Source organism: Dendrobates tinctorius, unplaced genomic scaffold, assembly GCF_039654945.1.
Source record: "Dendrobates tinctorius isolate UK_male_01 unplaced genomic scaffold, ASM3965494v1 ptg000231l, whole genome shotgun sequence".
Lineage (NCBI taxonomy): Eukaryota > Metazoa > Chordata > Amphibia > Anura > Dendrobatidae > Dendrobates > Dendrobates tinctorius.
The window spans coordinates 5,391,741-5,413,649 of record NW_027361898.1 but is presented as its reverse complement, the minus strand read 5'-3'; the positions used below and the strand labels follow the sequence as shown (position 1 = coordinate 5,413,649).

Here is a 21,909-nt window from a genome sequence, read left to right as displayed (position 1 = left end):
AAGCACACAGCTAAAATAACAAAGGAGTGGCTTCAGAACAACTCTGTGACCATTCTTGACTGGCCCAGCCAGAGCCCTGACCTAAACCCAATTGAGCATCTCTGGAGAGACCTGAAAATGGCTGTCCACTAACGTTCACCATCCAACCTGACGGAACTGGAGAGGATCTGCAAGGAAAAATGGCAGAGGATCCCCAAATCCAGGTGTGAAAAACTTGTTGCATCATTCCCAAGAAGACTCATGGCTGTACCAGCTCATAAGGGTGCTTCTACTCAATACTGAGCAAAGGGTCTGAATACTTATGACCATGTGATTTCAGTTTTTCTTTTTTAATAAATTTGCAAAAAAATCTACTTTTTTTTTTCAGTCAAGATGGGGTGCAGAGTGTACATTAATGAGAAAAAAATGAACTTTTTTAAATTTACGAAATGGCTGCAATAAAACAAAAAGTGAAAAACTTAAAGGGGTCTGAATACTTTCCACACCCACTGTACACAGCGGGTATTGCGGGGTGATCCCGGTACAAGGCGGGTCTTGCGGGGTGATTTCTGTACATAGCAGGTCTTTTGGGATGAATCCGGTACACAATGGGTCTTGCGGGGTGATTCCGGTACACCGTGGGTCTTACATGGTGTTCGTGGTACATAGAGGGTCTTGGGGGTTGATTTTGTTACACATCAGGTCTTGCAGGGTGTTCCCGGTACACGGCGGGTCTTGCCGGAATATCCAGGTACACAGCGGATCTTACGTGGTGTTCATGGTAAACAGCGGGTCTTGTCGGGTGGTTTTGTTACACGTCAGGCCTTGCGGGGTGATCCCGGTACATAGCAGGTTTTGTGGGGTGAATCCGGTACACAGTGGGTCTTCCGGAATGATCCCGGTACAAGGCGGGTCTTGCGGGGTGATTTCTGTACATACCAGGTCTTGTGGGATGAATCCGGTACACAATGGGTCTTGCGGGGTGATTCCAGTACACCGTGGGTCTTACATGGTGTTCGTGGTACATAGAGGGTCTTGGGGGTTGATTTTGTTACACATCAGGTCTTGCAGGGTGTTCCCGATACACGGCGGGTCTTGCCGGATGATCCAGGTACACAGCGGATCTTACGTGGTGTTCATGGTACACAGCGGGTCTTGTCGGGTGGTTTTGTTACACGTCAGGCCTTGCGGGGTGATCCCGGTACACGGCGGGTCTTGTGGTGTGTTCCCAGTATGCATTGTGATGGGGCATCATGTGGATATGCCACGCACCATCTACCTAACATTATATGGTCCTCCTTCTGCCCTTTCAGCAGGTTAATGTTCATTCACACATCTCACATTTATGTTACTTCCATCTGTTTTATTTTCTTATCTCCAATAGAAAATTGCAGCATTGCATGTGGCCGGAGAGGAGCTGCTACAAGAGGTGGAGGTCACATTAAGGAACCTCCAGCGTCTCCCCCAGCCTGGGCCTCCTACAGCAAAGATCCTGGAGTCCGGCTCCGTTGTGGTGGCCTGGAAGGAATATAGACCCCACAGCTGCCTGACCGTTACTTACAGGTCAGCAAGAAACTCATTAGTGCTACATCTTGAGAAACATTGGAAACATTTTGCTTTTCTTATCTTGAAACGTTATGCTCCAATCACATCCAAAGCTGCATTCACATTTCCCGTTTTTTTCACATTGTGGACAGTCATGGGTTAAAACCAAGATACAGAGTCCAGACCCACTGCAGACCAGAGGTTTTCTGGCGCCCAGGGCAAGAATTCAATTTGGCGCCCCGGCTCCCCCAAGCACATATGCGATTTACACACTGACGAGCTGCTCTTCCTAATTCTCTTGATGTTCAGTGAAAAACTGAGAGAATTAGGAAGAGAAGATCGTTGTCAGGTAGCTGCAAGTATGAAAGTCACATATAACTGAAGTGTACATGTGATGTCTGCTGGAACCTGCAAGCAGAGCTGAATCCTGACAGTGAGTATATCACACGCTATTAGGGTTGGCTACAGGGCTTTATTTTATAATTAAAGGGTGCATCCAGGTTTGAGGTGAAAGCCTGCAGTAACTATAGGTGGCTGCAGGCTTCTGAATACTCAAGGCGCATGCACTGCACACTTTTAGGATTCTCCCTTGCACAAGTATGTGATTTGTATACTTTTGGTCATCTTCTGTCAAGACGTGTCTGGCCTTGCTCAATTCATTTTCATTGAGTGAGGCCACGCGTCTAGTCAGCATATGACCGCATATATGTAAATCGCCGACACGAGAGAATCCTGACAGCACAGCAGTGCGCCTGCTGTTAGAATACAGAAGTCTGCAGAAGTCCCCTTTAATGCTCCCAACATAAAAAAAAATGTGAATTAATATCACACAAAAAAACATTTACATCTAGGTACCATATACATGATGTTGTTCGCTTTCTTTTCTTCATCATCTTGTCCAGATGCAAAGATGACTTTTCACGGCCACAATTCGTCTTTGCAGACTTCCATCTTCTCCGGTCTTGCGCAGCACATCACCACACAATGTCCTAAAAGATAGCAGTGTCATTATAATGCTCCTGAACAAAAATATTTGCCCTAAACTGAGCCCCTGAATAAATAATCGCTCCTCATTATATTCCCTGCACATAATATGACCCCCATACTGTCCCTCTTATGGTACATGCAATCTCCTTTCCATACTGGGCCCCCCACATCACACAGTCCTCTCACACTGTGTTCCCCTTATACTACCCAGTCTCCATACTATGCCCCCCTCACCACACTCCCCCTCCTTAGCTTACTGTCTCTTCCTGGCTGTGACCTTACACTGTTCCTCCATGCTACTCCCCCCCCCCCCCCCCCCCAAACTACTCAATCTTTATTCTGTGCCCACTCACAGTTTTTTCTCCCATACTGTCTCCTCGCCAAATTCCCCTCAATAGTCTCCTCTCCACACTGCCTCCTCATTCATCCACACGACTCCCCATACTGTGTCCGCAGCCATCCCACCCCCCTCGCTCCCCATACTGTGTCCACATACATTTTCCTCTTGCTCCTCATACTGTCTGCACCCATTCCTCATACATGCCCCCATATTGTCTTAAAATTTCTCCCGCTCCCCATATTGTGTCTGCACCAGTCCCTTCCTTGCTCCCCAAACATGTGTCCTCAAATCATCCCCCCATTATTTTAAATTCCCCATACACACAAACAGTAAGTCTCCTCCAGCTCCGTTACACTAAATCTCCCACACAGTAAATCTCCCCATACACAGTAAATCTCCCCCAGCCTCGTTATACAGTAATTACCCCCATACAGAGTAAATACCCCCATACACAGTAAATCTCCACTAGTCCTATTACACTAAATCTACCCCACACGGTAAGCACCCACACACAATCCACAATACAGTAAATACCCCCATACACATGGTAAATACCCCTACACAATCCACAGTACAGTAAATACCCCCACACTAAATCACCTTCCCCTCCTCCCTTTACATTCAATCTTCGATGTCTTCAGCTCCACTAGTGTGGAGCAATTACCACCAATGTGTGCCGGTGAGTGATGTCAGCAGCGTGATCACATGACCTGATCATGCTGCTGATGTCGTTCTGACCCAGAGGTAAAAGAAGCGAGTACAATTGATCACCGAGAGCCGGCCCGCTGCAGCTTCTCTGAGCCGGCTCAGGAAACGGCCGACTGCCAGTTATGGAGGCACCAAAATGCAGCCGCCAGGGGAGACACTTTGGACCTCCGCATTAGGCAGCCCGACTTCGCCAGCCTGCATACTGCGTGGGCTGCCCCCCTAGATACACCTCTGTTGCAGATTTGGTAAGGGCAGCTGCTGCCCAGATCTTTAAATTTGCCTGTAGCTTCGATATTCAGTTTGAATGTAGCTTTGGGTGTGACTTGAGTATATTCCAACATTAGAAAGTATAAGGCTATGTGCACACGGTGCGTATTCTGTGCTTGCATTTTCTGTGCAGAATTCACGAAATCCGCAGGTCAAATGACTTGCATTTTTCCTGTGTATTTCTTCCTGTTTTTTTGCAGTTATCTTGCGGTTTTCCACCTGCAGATTCCTATAGTGGAGTAGGTGGAAAACTGCAGGAAAACCGCACAAAAGAAGTCACATGCTGCTTTTTTTTTCCGCACGAAAACCGTGCGGAAAAAAACGCAGCATGTGCACAGCGGGTTTTTTTTCATAGTCTTTAATGGTACTGTACATCACCTGCAGTTCTGCTGCAGGTCCGCAGCAGAATCCGCACCGTGTGCACAGGGCCTAACTTTTACAGTTTCCTGAGCTCATAAACAATGAAGTGGGAGAGAATAGCCCCCCGTCCTGTCCCCCACACCCTGCTCTTTAGCTAATTTACATGTTCCCCTTCTGTCTGCAGCCTGTATGATGGTGACCGGCTCCTTTACAGAGGACCTTCCTTCTCATATGTCATACCTCGCTGCACCCCTGGCCACCATCCTCTGAAAGTTGTCCTGGAAACTGAAGGAGACCGTAGTCCGGCCAGCCCCCTCACCCTGGTGACAGTGGAAGAGCCGCTGCCTGGATGCCCCACAGATTTCCAAGTCGTGGGACGCACGGCCACAAGAGTGAGGCTATCCTGGAACCCGCCAGCCGGCTCTGGCCCAGGGATTAAATATGTGGTGTATAGAGAGGACCTCCTTGTGGAGACCACCTCTGATGTGACCTGCATTGTGACCAGCCTGACCCCCGCCACCGCGTACACTTTCAGCGTATGTTCCTGCAACTCTAGGGGGAACAGTCCAAGAGTCACCGTGGTCACCCGGACAATGGACGGAGGAGACCACGCTCCGGACAGACTCACGGTCTACGTCGTCGGGCGCAGTGAAATGTTCATCACCTGGGAGGGGCCCAAGGACCCCGTTGGCAGGTTTTTCAATTACGAACTGAGCCTGAACGGGAAGTCTGTGTATCTAGGGACGGAGCGCTCGTACACCGCCCGGCGCCTGACACCCAGCACTGAGTACACCTGCACTGTATGCGCCATCACCAGCGAAGGCCGCCACGAGAGCCGCCCCGTCACCAAGAGGACTGCCAGGGATGAGTACACCAACCTAAACAAGTACGTAGCGATCCACCGCCCCCGGTAAGATCCATACACGGCTCATACACTCGGCTCCACAGCTATGTCAGCGACATAATCAAGATGTTCAGTCTCTAGATGGACAGAAAAGAAACCACAGAACTCTCCATTCACCCACAGCAAGTCGAGTAAAAAGTTTGAGAACATTTGTTTTAGACCCAGTGTCCCCTGACTGGCAATAACCCTTGATATGGCAGTCATTAAAGGGTAGGTGATAATTTGCTGATTGGTGGGCTCTGAAATGCCACATCTGAATGAAGGGGTGGCCACGTCTGCTGCAAATCTCTTTGCACGTTGTCTATGGGACGCTCGGGGGGGGGGGGGGGGGGGAAAAAAAAAAAAAAAAGAGCGCTTTACTCCGCTCTCTACGGCAATGAATGAAACACCACTCCATTACATTGGGGCATTTCAGAGTCTTGTTCTTGGGATTGCAGGGGGTCCCTGTGGTCGGACCATTCACAATAGCATTCTACCTTGGGAATACCCCTTTAGGCACCTTATTACACAGCACCCTGTTTTTACCATGCTGCTGGAATAATCCCTGCATGGGTGTCCCCTCCTGCCCGCCTGGAGCAGGTGCTCGGCTCTATGGGGCAGCCGAGATCAGTGGAACTTCCAATCCCTGCCGTTTAACCCATTCATTGTTTCCCTTCCCTCCCGGTAACACTAGTGGGGACCTAAGAAAGGACGCAAAGCTGAAAATGCAAAACCGTAACTAGAAGAAAAATAGTAGCCCATCATTAAGTGGTTAATGCCTGGTCACATCCCCCCCCCCCCCCCCCCATATTCTCATATCAATTAGCATTAATCCCAGCAGTGGTTTCCAATAAGAAATCTGATTGCGTATAATCCCCTCACATCCACTTTAAGAATAAGCCTCCATCCATAAAGCAGGCGAGGATTAATCCGTCATCTGGCTCGGACTGTGAAAATGATCCCGATTGTACCAGATGGACGTTATTACAGGGCCGCACTCCACGTCAGGCTGCGTTTACTGGTTTCCTGCAAAAATAAAAATCAAAAAATCAATTATGCTCTGGAAACCATCAGCAAGCAGGATTTTTAACAAAGACGTTTTAGGAAAGTTTACTAAGTACAAGAAATTGTATACAATCTTCCTGTGTTGTCTGTCACAGCGCGCCAACCACATGGCCAATCCATGTGCCCTTGTCGCCTTAATGAGGCCCGTCATGAGTCCACACACCCTTACAATTAGAATCTACCCCAGAATCATGGCTGCACATTTAGTAATAAATAAATCTTACCTGCAAAAGAGAGCACATACTCGGTCCTTCCACACTTGTTGATGGTTCCATTTATCTCTAGTGCAAAGGTAAAATAAAGTAACTAAACACAACATGACAAAGACATAAAAAAAAAAAAACATTAATGCCAGATGCAGCTTTCTTAGTGACCGTAGAGGCAGATTTAGCAAGGAATAGACCTGATCTGATGTGATATTTTTTTCTGGATAGAAACCAAACGGGGGGCTCTCGCCACATATCCGGTTCTTCTCCTGCAGAGGCGACCGATCAGAGCGAGAAACCATCCAGGAGAAGCTCTCTCACCAAAAGCCAGGGCGTACGGCCGCTGACGAGCAAGCAGACGAGCAGAACCAAACGAGACAACAAAGCCGTCTCCACCAGAACACGGTACGTGACCATCACGGTGCAGCGCTGGGGATAACACTATTGGGGGTTGACGTATTCTCCGCTCTGTCTAGGAGAAACTCAGATGTATCCTGGACGGCAGATCCCAACGACGGCCCCGTCACTGCTCAATCGCTTGTGATCAAGGTAAAAGTGTGGAATTGTACTGCTTGTATTGGGGAGACAATAATCTGCAGCACAAGTGCTGGAGAATTCAGCCTTAAAGGGGTTGTTCTAGCTGTAGATGCCTGCCGTATTCGGGTATATGGAAGCACAGAGGGGGTTACCATCTCTTGCCCTTTTTTCCTTTGCTTGGACCAGCCCCCTTCACCCAGCGATATAACGCCGGGACGATCGAGCAAAAACATCAAAAAAGAGAACCAAAAAAGCCTCGAACAGACAGAAAACGGCTACGACAAGTCAGAGAGGAATCCTGCTGCCATCGCCGGCCCAAAGGTACAACGTAAGGTCGTAATTATTTATACCACGCATCTGTCATCTGAATATTATGTGAGAGACGCCGGAAAACTTACTCCAGTCACATCCAGAGCTGCACTCAAAATTCTGCTCACATGGTCACACAGTCTGTGGACTGGGAGGTGCGGTCAATGACATCTCACAAAATGCTGTGCCATACTTCAAAGGAACTTTGCTCAGCTGTTTTGGATGCAGCTTTGGATGTGATTGGAGGAGAAAACCTTTTATTATATAAAATAAGTACATTTCTAGAAGGGGATATGTAGATTAGAACCGGATATTTGCAATTTTAGGACTGGAATAAAACGCGGACAGGATGCACACGTATTTTGGAAGTGGACATTGCTGGATTTTGGTCATCACCGTTACAATTTTTATTGTTTTGCAGCCTTCAAAGCCGAAGACCACAGATATCACCCCAGTGCAAAACACCACAGCCGACACCAAAAAGCCACAAAGCGCGTTTGGGATTAGACTGACGCCTATTGCATCTCTCTGTAGCCTGGAGTCCGAATATTTACTGAGCAGCAGGGCCAAGACAGAGAATGATCTGATCAGGCTGGACCACCAGGACAGGCCCGCACCACCTAAGTGGGTTTGCAGCAGACATATATAATGTGTATCCACTCCAAGGTCAGGAGGGGGGACTACTCCTCTGTGTGCGACCCTGGAGTGGGCTTCATCGAGCACCCAGCATGCACAGATGAGAGTTATAGTCCTAATAGTAGTGCTATTTTTTTCCTATTCCAGCCTGTTCCAGGATTGTTCCAGGGTGTCGGATAAAGACAGATGCATCACTCAGAAGAAAGCGCTGCAGGCGGTGCGAGGTGAGGCCTTCGCACGTAACCCCCTAAAATCTGTCCAAAATATTCAGCGAAATTGGTTCAATTAATAGTTGTCTCTCTGGCTTCAATTCTCGGCAGATCCCATCATGCGGTACAGACATCGGAGCCTGAAAGTCAATGCTTGGGACTTCACGGACGCTTTAACCAATGGAGAGAAAAAACTGTGCAAGTTTTCTGCCACATATCCCTTGACTCCTACCGATGAAGCCTTATCCAACCCATCCAACGTGTCCAAGGGCCTGGTGCGCAGAGGCAGCCTCTTATCACGCGGTGTTGGTGAGACGTCATGTTTGTTCTGTGCGCACAGCAGAAATTGTTTTCCATATGTTGGTCAGGAGGTGTATGTCCGGAGTTCTTCCCGCCGTGTGCCAAACTTTTGTGGAGGTCCGATCACATAATGTTATAGGCCTGAGGCTGCACTACTGGCGGATTCTGATACCATTTTGCCTTTCCGTCCACTATGGTGCTGTCATTGAGACCCCATATTAACAGTCTTCGTGCACACCCGACCAAGATCAGTAGGGGACCTATTATGAATCACTCCATCTTTTCCTCTCCAGGTCACAGTGACGGCAGACGTCATTCCTGGTCTCATCTCCGTTCAGAACTGTCATCTGTCCGCGGTCTGAAGAGCACTGAAGCAAAATCAGTGGAATCACTGCGAGGCCCAAGGTAGGAGAGATGAGCTCCACTGGCACCTGCCAAAAAGTTGCCAAGCACACAAGACCCTCAATAAAAAAAAAAAAAAAAATTTTGTTTCTTAGGAGCAATCCATCTGTATCCAGAACTTTCCAAAAAGATGTTCACGTCCTAATTGCAGACTCAGGAGTGACCTTCCGCCTACCACCTGCCCCCATCCACCTGCCTCAGAGGGTCCTTCCCCACCACTGACTGGACTGCAGCATCGACGTCATTCACCACCCCTTTAATTTCACGGTAACGCAACACCTATATCTCCCATGATCAGGGATCCATGTGCTCCACTGTTACCAGCTGCTGTAACCTGTCATTACAGTAACAAAGTGACTCGCAGGCACCAGGTGGCGGCTGCAATAGCATGAACCAGAGCTAGAGCTATGCCAAAAGCAAGAAGGGGCTTCTATAGGAACCTGCACAACTAAACGTCCCTCTGCAACCCCAGAATAAATCCTGGGTAACAACATGGATGTCACCGAACATCCAGGCTCCTGAAATATTTACATAAATGAATACCTCTTCTAAATAATTCCGGGCACCCTGCATTACCATAATATGGCATCCGCACAGCCTGACAGAATATAGGGTTCCCCCGTCCAGCACCTGAACACTTGTCAAGGTGGAAGGACAATGGGACATTTGTGTGAGGTGCCCAGGATTACACCACAGCGACTTTGACCTCCGGCTGAAAAGACAGAAGATTCTGTGCTCTGGTGCTGCCACCAGATGACGCTGTGGAGGCACAATTCCCCAATAACGGCCTCCTATCCGTATGCGGCTTCATTACGATCACAATGGACGTTTCCGGCTTTGGAGATGATTATATTACAAATGCACCTAAACTAAAAGGAACTTTAATAACAAAAATATTTATTTTCTTTAATGTAGAAACTTCAATAAAAATCGCAGATAATCTATAAACAGTAGAGGACCCCCTCTCGTTATCAGGAGACTGGGGGTCTCCGAGTCCGCTGTGTCAATGGAGAGGTAGTGAGCATGTGTGACCACGGTGTTTAGGAGTGGTGGTCACACAGATTACTCTGGGGGTTGCAGCAATCGGACCACCATACAATCATCCTATGCAGCAATAGGACCCCCCCCAATTATACAGTGAAGGAAATAAGTATTTGATCCCCTGCTGATTTTGTAAGTTTGCCCGTTGACAAAGACATGAACAGTCTATAATTTTAACATTGAGAGACAGAAAAATAAAATCCAGAAAATAACATTGTATAAATTATGCACATTTATTTGCATTTTACAGTGAGAAATAAGTATTTGATCCTTTACCAACCATTAATTCTGGCTCCTACAGACCAGTTAGACGCTCCTAATCAACTTGTTACCTTACATAGTCCCCTTTATAAAAGACTCCTGTCCACAGACTCAATCTGTCAGACTCTAACCTCTATAACATGGGCAAGATCAAAGAGCTTTCTAAAGATGTCAGGGACAAGATCATAGACCTGCACAAAGCTGGAAAAGGGCTACAAAACCATAAGTAAGACGCTGGGTGAGAAGGAGACAACTGTTGGTGCAATAGTAAGATAATGGAAGAAATACAAAATGACCGTCAATCGACTGATATGGGGCACCATGCAAAATCTCACCTTGTGGGGTATCATTGATCATGAGGAAGGTGAGAGATCAGCCTAAAACTACACGGGGGGGACTTGTTAAAGATCTCAAGGCAGGTGGGACTACAGTCACCAAGAAAACCATTGGTAACACATTACGCCGTAAAGGTTTAAAATCCTGCAGTGCCTGCAAGGACCCCCTGCTGAAGGCGGCACATGTGCAGGCCCGTCTGAAGTTTGCCAATGAACACCTGGATGATTCAGTGAGTGATTGGGAGAAGGTGCTGTGGTCAGATGAGACAAAAACTGAGCTCTTTGGCATTAACTCAACTCCCCGTGTTAAGAGGAATAGAAATGCTGCCTATGACCCAAAGAACACCGTCCCCACTGTCAAGAATGGAGGTGGAAACATTAGGTTTTGGGGGTGTTTCTCTGCTAAAGGCAAAGGACTACTTCACCGCATCAATGGGAGAATGGATGGAGCCATGTAACGTAAAATCCTGAGTGACAACCTCCTTCCTTCCTCCAGGACATTAAAAATGGGTCGTGGCTGGGTCTTCCAGCAAGACCATGACCCAAAACATACAGCCAAGGCAACGAAGGAGTGGCTCAAAAAGAAGCACATTAAGGTCAGAGAGTGGCCTAGCCAGTCTCCAGACCTTAATCCCATAGAAAACTTATGGAGGGAGTTGAAGCTCCGAGTTGTCAAGTGACAGCCTCAAATTCTTAATGATTTAGAGATGATCGGCAAAGAGGAGTGGACCAAAATTCCTCCTGACATGTGCACAAACCTCAACATCAACTACAAAAAATGTCTGACTGCTGTGCTTGCCAACAAGGGTTTTGCCACAAAGTATTAAGTCTTGTTTTCCAGAGGGATCAAATACTTATTTCTCACTGCAAAATGTAAATTTTTACAATGTGATTTTTCTGGTGTTTTTTTTTTTTATATTCTATTTCAATGTTAAAATTAACCTACCCTTAAAATTATAGAATTTTCATGTCTTTGGCAGTGGTCAAACTTACAAAATAAGCAAGGGATCAAATACCGTACTTATGTTTCCTTCACTGTATAGGCACTACATTGAGAGAAATCTGCAGTGAAAAAAATCAGTAGACCTCCGCAGCTCAATCTGCGTTAATTCTTGGCAGCGTGTGGACGACATCTTTGCTCTCATCATTTTTCACTGCAAATTCTTGATAGGATATCTAGGCGAGGACAAGCCTCAGCGATGGGCATGGTCAGACCCTGATAGCTGGAGGGGGCAGGATCCCGATCTCTTCTCTCAGGGACACCACAGTCTGCTCCCATCGATTCTCATAGTAAAAACAAAGAACGCAGCGAGCGTCGCGCCCACTCTGCACAGCCCATGGGACCAGCTCAAGCAATTTCTTCTTCCTCCTGAAAAGAAAGAAAAAAAAAGTCATACGGAAGGAGCAACAGATATCATTAGAGCTGACCACTATGGGTGTGAATAAGGCCCAATCCACATATGTACGATTGTGGGGGGGGTCTGGGATCCCATAACCCCATTCATTGTCTAAGTGATGGTACAGACCTCCTGCTGCTCACAGCTGAAGGTTTGCTACAGTTGCAGCCTGTCTAGACAATCTTCCCTGTCCGGCAGCTACTATGTACAGTGGGGAAAAAAAGTATTTAGTCAGTCAGCAATAGTGCAAGTTCCACCACTTAAAAAGATGAGAGGCGTCTGTAATTTACATCATAGGTAGACCTCAACTATGGGAGACAAACTGAGAAAAAAAAATCCAGAAAATCACATTGTCTGTTTTTTTTCATTTTATTTGCATATTATGGTGGAAAATAAGTATTTGGTCAGAAACAAAATTTCATCTCAATACTTTGTGATATATCCTTTGTTGGCAATGACAGAGGTCAAACGTTTTCTGTAAGTCTTCACAAGGTTGCCACACACTGTTGTTGGTATGTTGGCCCATTCCTCCATGCAGATCTCCTCTAGAGCAGTGATGTTTTTGGCTTTTCGCTTGGCAACACGGACTTTCAACTCCCTCCAAAGGTTTTCTATAGGGTTGAGATCTGGAGACTGGCTAGGCCACTCCAGGACCTTGAAATGCTTCTTACGAAGCCACTCCTTCGTTGCCCTGGCGGTGTGCTTTGGATCATTGTCATGTTGAAAGACCCAGCCACGTTTCATCTTCAATGCCCTTGCTGATGGAAGGAGGTTTTCACTCAAAATCTCACGATACATGGCCCCATTCATTCTTTCATGTACCCGGATCAGTCGTCCTGGCCCCTTTGCAGTGAAACAGCCCCAAAGCATGATGTTTCCACCACCATGCTTTACAGTAGGTATGGTGTTTGATGGATGCAACTCAGTATTCTTTTTCCTCCAAACACGACAAGTTGTGTTTCTACCAAACAGTTCCAGTTTGGTTTCATCAGACCATAGGACATTCTCCCAAAACTCCTCTGGATCATCCAAATGCTCTCTAGCAAACTTCAGACGGGCCCGGACATGTACAGGCTTAAGCAGTGGGACACGTCTGGCACTGCAGGATCTGAGTCCATGGTGGCGTAGTGTGTTACTTATGGTAGGCCTTGTTACATTGGTCCCAGCTCTCTGCAGTTCATTCACTAGGTCCCCCCGCGTGGTTCTGGGATTTTTGTTCACCGTTCTTGTGATCATTCTGACCCCACGGGGTGGGATTTTGCGTGGAGCACCAGATCGAGGGAGATTATCAGTGGTCTTGTATGTCTTCCATTTTCTAATTATTGCTCCCACAGTTGATTTCTTCACTCCAAGCTGGTTGGCTATTGCAGATTCAGTCTTCCCAGCCTGGTGCAGGGCTACAATTTTGTTTCTGGTGTCCTTTGACAGCTCTTTGGTCTTCACCATAGTGGAGTTTGGAGTCAGACTGTTTGAGGGTGTGCACAGGTGTCTCTTTATACTGATAACAAGTTTAAACAGGTGCCATTACTACAGGTAATGAGTGGAGGAAAGAGGAGACTCTTAAAGAAGGAGTTACAGGTCTGTGAGAGCCAGAAATCTTGATTGCTTGTTTCTGACCAAATACTTATTTTCCACCATAATATGCAAATAAAATGAAAAAAAACAGACAATGTGATTTTCTGGATTTTTTTTTTCTCAGTTTGTCTCCCATAGTTGAGGTCTACCTATGATGTAAATTACAGACGCCTCTCATCTTTTTAAGTGGTGGAACTTGCACTATTGCTGACTGACTAAATACTTTTTTTCCCCACTGTATCAGCGCAGTCTGTGCCTATATAGAGGACTCTAGTAAGAAGTCATTAACCTTTTACAGGGCAGCTGATAACTACTAGATGAGTGCGGGTCCGAACACCAAGACCCCCACTGATGACACTTCTTTCCCTTGAGTGAAGGTGCCCACTGCCTGATGATCTTCTATATGGAATCAAGACTATTCCCATCCAACGCAAAACTTTTCTTCATCATTAGCCCCAAAACCGCCCATCCTGACTGTGCATCGTGATAAGGACCAAGTTTCGGGAGGGTGTGGGTACAAGAGCTGTGCCCATGCCATGTCGCCCACTGCAGATGGCATTGGCACAGCTCTGGTACCCAACAAGAGCTGTGCCCATGCCATCTGCAGTGGGCGACATGCCACTGTGCCCCTACCTGGTGCTGAGGCGTAGAGGTCCAAACACAGCTCCCAGCATGCACATGGGCAGCCGAGTCTGCACGGCTTCAAACCACTTCACTACGACTTCCCCTGAAGGGAGAAGAGAACGTGATCAGCAACACCACAGCGTCTTATCCGCCCCCGGGACGGCTCAGGATGCCCCCCGGATCTCACCTAGCATGTTGGTGGGCATCCCCAGCAGGGTGTGCAGGAGGTCGTGGACTTCTCGGTATCGCTGAGCCACATACGCCAGCTCCTCGTCATCCACAAACTTCACTGGCATGCGAGTGTCAGGGGTGACGCGCTACAGCGAGACGAGACAGTTATTCATTAGAAGCGACACAAATAAACGGATCTGCAGACCGCACACTGTGGATATGACTGGAGTAGACAAGTCGATAGTCATCATCACCTACATCACGTTGTTAAAGTGACAGCGCACTTACATTGACATCCAGGAACCTGGTGTACTCTCTGCCGAACGTCCCATCAGGCAGCGCTCTGAACCGCTCCATATCCAGGTTAGACATGCGGATGCGAGGGCGCTCCCTGAGGGGAAAAGGTAGAGTCAGCAGATGAAGAATCCAGCCAGCTGATTTATAATTCTCCCGTCACATCCAGAGCTGCAATCACAATGCTGCTGACAGTCAAACTGGCTACTGAACAACTCTTAGTGAACAAGCAGCAGAGCAGAACTTTGCACGCAGCTCTGGATGTAATTGGAGCACAAGATGAAATGTGACACATCATCAGACGTCTTATATACAATGGGATAACGCACTGTAAGATCTGCATCCCCTCTGGGTCTTTGCTCATTTTTTCGTACAGGTTCTGCAGAGCCAGGGTGCCGGTGGTTTCCCCGAGAACGGCGATCATATCTGCAGATTTCAGAGAGAACTGTAAGAATTATTGCCAATGATGTGTGAAAGCAAAAGTGAAGCAGCAAGTTCGGATCAAACGGCGTTGAACGCCGCTATATACTGTGGAATGCCGTGCTCCTCTCTACACTGTATGGCGCCACTCTGCATCACTGTACTCCTCTCTACACTGTGCAGTGCCCTACTCCTCTCTTCACTGTGTGACGCCACTCTGCTCTCTACAATGTGCGGTGCCGTACTCCTCTCTACACTTTGCGTCACAATACTCATCTCTACACTGTGCGTCACTATACTCATCTCTACACTGTGCGGCGCCACTCTGCTCTCTACACTGTGCATCACTGTACTCCTCTCTACACTTTGCGTCACTATACTCATTTCTACACTGCTTTTCCTGCGCCACTCTGCTCTCTACACTGTGCGTCACCGTACTCATCTTTACACTGTGTGGTGTTGTCCTACGCTCCACACTGTACGGCGTTGTCCTTCTCTCTACACTGTGCCTCGCTGTGCTCCTCTCTTCAATGTGCGGCGCCACTCTGCTCTCTACACTGTGCTCCTCTCTACACTTTGCGTCACTATACTCCTCTCTTTCTCTCTACACTGTTTTTCCTGCGCCACTCTGCTCTCTACACTGTGCGATGCTTTCCTACACTCCACACTGTACGGTGTCGTCCTACGCTCTACACTGTGCGTCGTCGTCCTCTCTACACTGCGCGGTGCCGTGCTCCCCTCTACACTCTGCGGTGCTGTGCTCCTCTCTACACTGTGCAGTGTCGTCCTGTGCTCCACACTGTACAGAGTTGTCGTTCTCTCTACACTGTGGCACTGTGCTCCTCTCTACACTGTGCGGTGTCATCCTATGCTCCACACTGTGCGGCGCCGTGCTCCTCTCTACACTGTGCGGTGTCATCCTATGCTCCACACTGTTCGGCGTTGTCCTTCTCTCTATACTGTGCCACGCCATGCTCCTCTCTACACTGTGCAGTGCCGTACTCCTCTCTACACTGTGCTCCTCTCTACACTTTGCGTCACTATACTTCTCTCTTCCACTCTACACTGTTTTTCCTGCGCCACTCTGCTCTCTACACTGTGCGTCACTGTATTCATCTCTATACTGTGCGATGTTTTCCTACACTCCACACTGTACGTCGTCGTCCTTCTCTCTACACTGCGCGGTGCCGTGCTCCCCTCTACACTGTGCAGTGTCGTCCTGTGCCCCACACTGTACAGTGTTGTCGTTCTCTCTACACTGTGGCACTGTGCTCCTCTCTACACTGGACGGCGCCGTGCTCCTCTCTACACCGTGCGGTGTCATCCTATGCTCCACACTGTTCGGCGCTGTGCTCTTCTCTACACTGTGCGATGCCGTGCTCCTCTCTACACTGTGCGGCGCCGTGCTCCTTTGTACAGTGTGTGGCGCTGTGCTTCTCTCTTCACTGTGCGTCACTGTACTCCTCTCTACACTTTGCGTCACTATACTCATCTCTACACTGTGCGGTGCCGTACTCCTCTCTTCCTCTCTACACTGCTTTTCCTTCGCCACTCTGCTCTCTACACTGTGCGTCACCTTACTCATCTCTACATGTTGTCCTACTCTCCACACTGTATGGCGTTGTCCTCTCTACACTGTGCAGTGCCGTACTCCTCTCCACACTGTGCTCCTCTCTACACTTTGCGTCACTATACTCCTCTCTACACTGTTTTTCCTGTGCCACTCTGCTCTCTACACTGTGCGTCACCGTACTCATCTTTACACTGTGCGGCGTTGTCCTACACTCCACACTGTACGGCGTTGTCCTTCTCTCTACACTGTGCGTCGTCGTCCTATGCTCCACACTATACGGCGTTGTCCTTCTCTCTACACTGTGAGGAGCCATGCTCCTCCCTACCCTGTGCGGCGCCATGCTCCTCTCTACACTGTGCAGTGTCGTCCTATGCTCCACACTGTACAGTGTTGTCGTTCTCCCTACACTGTGCGGCGCCGTGCTCCTCTCTACACTGTGCAGTTAATTCAATTCACCGAACACTCAAACAGACTTTATGCAAATAGGTGTTCATTTTATTACATGTGGGAGCCAAACAGGAATACACTGTGTTCCAAATTATTATGCAAAAAATATTTCCTCATATTTTCTCTAAATTACCTATATGAATTGCAGTCAGTTATTTTCCGGTCATCTAATATTCTAGTATAATTGCAATGTTTTTGAACAAACTGCCTATGAGAGCAGTATATTTTTAAAAATAAGAAACACTCAAAATGCATGTTCCAAATTATTATGCACAGCAGAGTTTTCAACCTTTTTATTTTGAACCAAAAAACGGTCAATTGTGAAATTATAAGCATTATCAGCTTATTACAAAATGAAATCAAACAGTTTTCACGTCAAAACTTTATTCTAGGTGATGTTACATTTGCACATAGGACCCCTTGTTCGAAAGAAGCTTCTGAACTCTCTCGTCCATTTTGTCAGTTTTTGGATGGTTTGTGCTTCAATTGTTTTGCATGTGGACAGAATCCCCTCCCAGAGCTGTTGCTTAGATGTGAACTGCCTCCCGCCATCATAGACACTCCTTGTGATGATGCTCCAGAGGTTCTCAATGGGGTTGAGGTCAGGGGGAGATGGTGGCCACACCATAAGTTTGTCCTCTTTTATGCCCATAGCAGCCAGAGATGCAGATGTGTTATTTGCAGCATGAGAAGGTGCATTATCATGCATGAAAATGATCTTGCTGCGGAAAGCACGGTTCTTCCTCTTGAACCATGGCAGGAAGTGCTGTTTTAGAAACTCCACATAGATTATGGAGTTCATCTTTACCCCTGCAGGGATCCTAAAGGGGCCGACAATCTCTCTCCCCATGATTCCAGCCCAAAACATTACTCCACCTCCTCCTTGGCGCCTTAGCCGTGTTTTCATGGGGTGTCCATCAACCAGCCATCCTCCACTCCATCCATCTGGACCATCGAGCGTTGCACGGCACTCATCGGTGAACAAAACAGTTTGGAAGTCAGTCTTCATGTATCGTTTGGCCCACTGGAGCCGTTTCTGCTTGTGTGCAGTGGATAGAGGTGGTCGACAGGATGGCTTACGCACAGCTGCAAACCTCTGAAGGACCCTGCATCTTGTTGTTCGGGGGACGTTGGAGGCACCAGCAGCTTTAAAAACTTGTCTGCTACTATGACAAGGCATTTTTGCAGCTGCTCTTTTAACCTGACGCAATTGCCTGTTGGAAAGAGTCCTCAATTTTTCCTTTTCAGCACGCACACGTGTGTGCTGGGAATCAGCTACATACTTCTTGATTGTGCGATGATCACGATGAAGTGTCTTGGCAATGTTGATTGTAGTCATGCCTTGACCTAAATACTCCACAATTTGTTGCTTCTCAACAGCCGACACATCCTTTTTCTTTCCTATTTTGGCAAAAAATGTAAGCTGCTTAATAATGTGGAACAGCCTTCTTAAGTAGTCTTGCCTTTATTTGGACACACCTGCCAAACTAATTAGCACAGGTATCTGCAATTGCTTTCAGTGATACAAAGAGCCCTGACACACATCACCATCAATGAGTTTAAATGACAAACAAAAAAATTCTAACCTTATCAATCCTAAACTCTTTTTGCATAATAATTTGGAACACAGTGTATAGCACACAGTGGAAGCGATATAAATAAAAGACGTTTCGGCTCAGCCCGAGCCTTTATCATATTATCGCTTATTCCAATATTGGAGGTTTGTAAAGGGTGCAGAAGGAGAGGAGAATCTCTCAAGAAGAAATACCGAGATAAATGGCTGATGTGTGCTGAGAGAAGGAAGCGCTCCCACCTCTGACAGGCGCGGGAGCGCTTCCTTCTCTCAGCACACATCAGCCATTTATCTCGGTATTTCTTCTTGAGAGATTCTCCTCTCCTTCTGCACCCTTTACAAACCTCCAATATTGGAATAAGCGATAATATGATAAAGGCTCGGGCTGAGCCGAAACGTCTTTTATTTATATCGCTTCCACTGTGTGCTATATTCCTGTTTGGCTCCCACATGTAATAAAATGAACACCTATTTGCATAAAGTCTGTTTGAGTGTGCGGTGAATTTAATTAACTTGTAATTAGGACCTACTGGTCCGTTGCACCTGCACCTCGTCTATATTTGACTAGAGTGCACGCTAACTACCCAGTCTACACTGTGCAGTGTCAGCCTACGCTCCACACTGTACAGCGTTGTCCTTCTCTCAACACTGTGCGGTGTCATCTTATGCTCCACACTGTTCGGCGGCGTGCTCCTCTCTACACTGTGCGGCGCTGTGCTTCTCTCTACACTGTGCGGCGCTGTGCTTCTCTCTACACTGTGCAATGCCATGCTCCTCCCTACACTGTGCGGTGTCATCTTACTCTCCACACTGTACGGCGTTGTCCTTCTCTCTACACTGTGCGGTGTCATCCTATGCTCTACACTGTGCGGCGCTGTACTCCTCTCTACACTATGTGGTGTCATCCTATGCTCCACACTGTACGGCGTTGTCCTTCTCTCTACACTGTGTGGCGCCCTGCTCCTCTCTACACTGTGTGGTGTCGTCCTACGCTCCACACTGTACGGCGTTGTCCTTCTCTCTACACTGTGCGGAGCCATGCTCCTCCCTACCCTGTGCGGCGCCGTGCTCCTCTCTACACTGTGCAGTGTCGTCTTATGCTCCACACTGTACAGTGTGGTCATTCTCTCTACACTGTATGGCGCCATGCTCCTCTCTACACTGTGCGGTGTCATCCTTTGCTCCACACTGTGCGGCGCTGTGCTCGTCTCTACACTGTGCGGTGCCATGCTCCGCCCTACACTGTGCGGCGCCGTGCTCCGCTCTACACTGTGCAGTGTCATCCTACGCTCCACATTGTACGGCATTGTCCTCTCAACACTGTGCGGTGTCATCCTATGCTCCACACTGTTCGGCGCCGTGCTCCTTTATACACTGTGCGGCGCTGTGCTTCTCTCCACGCTGTGCGGTGTCATCCTACGCTCCACACTGTATGGCGTTGTCCTCTCTACACTGTGTGGTGTCGTCCTACGCTCCACACTGTACGACGCTGTCCTCTCTACACTGTACGGCACTGTCCTCTCTACACTGTGTGGAGCCATGCTCCTCCCTACCCTGTGCGGCGCCATGCTCCTCTCTACACTATGCAGTGTCATCCTATGCTCCACACTGTACAGTGTTGTCATTGTCTCTACACTGTATGGCGCTGTGCTCCTCTACACTGTGCGGTGTCATCCTCCGCTCTACACTGTGCGGCACCGTGCGCCGCTCTACACTGTGCGGCGCCGTGCTCTGCTCTACACTGTGCAGTGTCATCCTACGCTCCACATTGTTCGGCGCCGTGCTCCTTTATACACTGTGCGACGCTGTGCTTCTCTCTACACTGTGCGGCGCCATGCTCCTCTCTACACTGTGTGGTGTCATCCTACGCTCTACACTGTACGGCGTAGTCCTCTCTCCTCGCCGTACTCCTCTATTCCTCTCTACACTGTTTTTCCTGCGCCACTCTGCTCTCTACATTGTGTGTCACCATACTCATCTCTACACTGTGCGGTGTCGTCCTACACTCCACACTGTACGGCGTTGTCCTTCTCTCTACACTGTGCGGCTCCGTGCTCCTCTCTACACTGTAGGGTGTCATCCTATGCTCCACACTGTACGGCCCCGGGCTCCTCTCCACACTGTACGGCCCCGTGCTCCTCTCCACACTGTGTGGTGTCGTCCTACACTCCACACTGTACGGCGTTGTCCTCTCTACACTGTGCAGCCCTGTGCTTCACCTATCTCTGTGAGCCAATAGCTGCACAATTATATTAATGAAATAAAATATGCAAATAGTGCTAATAAAGAATCCTACCGTTTCGTGTCTGCAGCTCTTGTGCAGATCTATGTTGCTCCCTGGTTACAGACAAACCCTGTGTAGTCTGACCCTGCAGTCCTTCTCCCTGACCAAACAAGTTATTGGCATGAAATGAGACAGATGTAAGAGTCAGGCTACACAGGGCTTGTCCGTAGTCTGTAACCATGGAGCTGCATCGATGTGCACAGGGAGCTGCGGACAGAGGACGGTAGGAGCCATTATGCGTGATCACATCATTGTGCAGGTTATTACCGTGTCTGTAGGGGTCATATAAAGACATAACGGCGGAGCCGGCGGACAGCAGCAGCTTCTGCAGCACTGAGGTGGGTATGTGGTGCGGGTACAGGCCTCGATGTTCCCGGATCGGTGAGACAGATTCATGGTCTCCAGGGGGATCCTCTTCTGCGATGTGATGCGCATGGGTACAGCGGACGCCTGTGAGAGGAGACAGATCAGGATCAGACTAAACCCGGGGGTCGCCAATCACCACATGTCACTGCATCAGCTGAAGAGAACCACTAATGCTGCTGACATGGCCGGCATTGGAGAAGCCTCTGATCCCCGGCATTTAACATCTTAGATGCTGCAGACACTAGTGACCGCAGCGGGTGACCGGTCCTTGGCGTCGGATCCGCAGTAAATCCCCTTTTTGATTTCAAGAAAATAATGTAAAAAGAAAAATATAGAAAATAAATTAAAATAAGAAAACCCATTGTACTCATTGGAATCTCTGCCGTCTGTGGCCCCTCTGCAGATCAATCATAGGGGCCCCAGGGTCAGGCTGAAGGGTATAGGGACTTCACCTTGGAGGAGAGAAGGGAAACCTGCCGCAGCTCTCAGGGTCTTCCACACAGGAGATGGCAGCAGCCCCCTCACCAACATCCCTGCCACTCCCAGAGCACGCTGGGATTCGTAGTTCAGCGCTAGGAGGCTAAGGGGTAAGGTGTCTCCTGTGGAGAGTGACAAGCCGAGACTGGCTGTTAAAGGGTTGATATTAACTTGTAGGATCGCTGTTTCCAATAGGTGGCGCTACAGTTCTTGTCCCTCTTCCTATCTGGAGACAATTTGCATAGTTCAGCCCCTAGTATGAAGTGCACAGCTCATTTACGGCGACCAAAAAAGGTCAAAACGAAAAAAGCGAAACTTCCAGCCACGTGTGTCAGTCC

General features: G+C 48.2%; 3 protein-coding genes across 5 annotated transcripts in view; 1 reads left to right on the top strand and 2 right to left on the bottom strand.

Annotated features, from left to right (window-relative positions):
- PAXX (PAXX non-homologous end joining factor) overlaps positions 1-2,510 on the bottom strand; it is a 21,594-nt gene extending 19,084 nt beyond the window's left edge. Inside the window, exon 1 of the mRNA XM_073556029.1 lies at positions 2,380-2,510. Within this exon, the coding sequence (XP_073412130.1) occupies positions 2,380-2,417 (38 nt within the window). The 5' untranslated portion in view covers positions 2,418-2,510. The remainder of the gene's footprint in view (positions 1-2,379) is intronic.
- The window catches only part of LOC141059854 (uncharacterized), a 23,997-nt gene extending 14,316 nt beyond the window's left edge, over positions 1-9,681 (top strand). The window contains exons 9-19 of one of the 2 annotated variants that reach the window (XM_073556023.1): positions 1,364-1,542; positions 4,371-5,072; positions 6,569-6,745; positions 6,817-6,889; positions 7,064-7,198; positions 7,608-7,810; positions 7,970-8,046; positions 8,143-8,340; positions 8,625-8,736; positions 8,829-9,000; positions 9,080-9,681. In XM_073556023.1, coding sequence (XP_073412124.1) covers positions 1,364-1,542; positions 4,371-5,072; positions 6,569-6,745; positions 6,817-6,889; positions 7,064-7,198; positions 7,608-7,810; positions 7,970-8,046; positions 8,143-8,340; positions 8,625-8,736; positions 8,829-8,955 — 1,983 coding nt within the window. In that variant the 3' untranslated portion in view covers positions 8,956-9,000; positions 9,080-9,681. Of the gene's footprint in view, positions 1-1,363; positions 1,543-4,370; positions 5,073-6,568; positions 6,746-6,816; positions 6,890-7,063; positions 7,199-7,607; positions 7,811-7,969; positions 8,047-8,142; positions 8,341-8,624; positions 8,737-8,828 lie in introns of both variants that reach the window. The other variant, XM_073556022.1, reaches the window with a different exon arrangement.
- On the bottom strand, positions 9,611-21,909 carry COQ4 (coenzyme Q4). 2 transcript variants are annotated; one of them, XM_073556025.1, is made up of 7 exons: positions 21,547-21,876; positions 20,996-21,178; positions 14,761-14,857; positions 14,426-14,528; positions 14,154-14,283; positions 13,976-14,069; positions 9,611-11,739 (listed from the first exon to the last, which is right to left on the bottom strand). In XM_073556025.1, exons 1-7 carry the CDS (start codon positions 21,623-21,625, stop codon positions 11,580-11,582), a joined length of 846 nt encoding a protein of 281 aa, XP_073412126.1. In that variant the 5' UTR covers positions 21,626-21,876; the 3' UTR covers positions 9,611-11,579. The 2 variants fall into 2 exon arrangements, with proteins under 2 accessions (XP_073412126.1, XP_073412125.1); XM_073556024.1 differs by lacking the exons at positions 9,611-11,739; positions 13,976-14,069; positions 14,154-14,283; positions 14,426-14,528; positions 14,761-14,857 and adding an exon at positions 17,150-18,272 and having other exon boundaries at positions 21,547-21,909.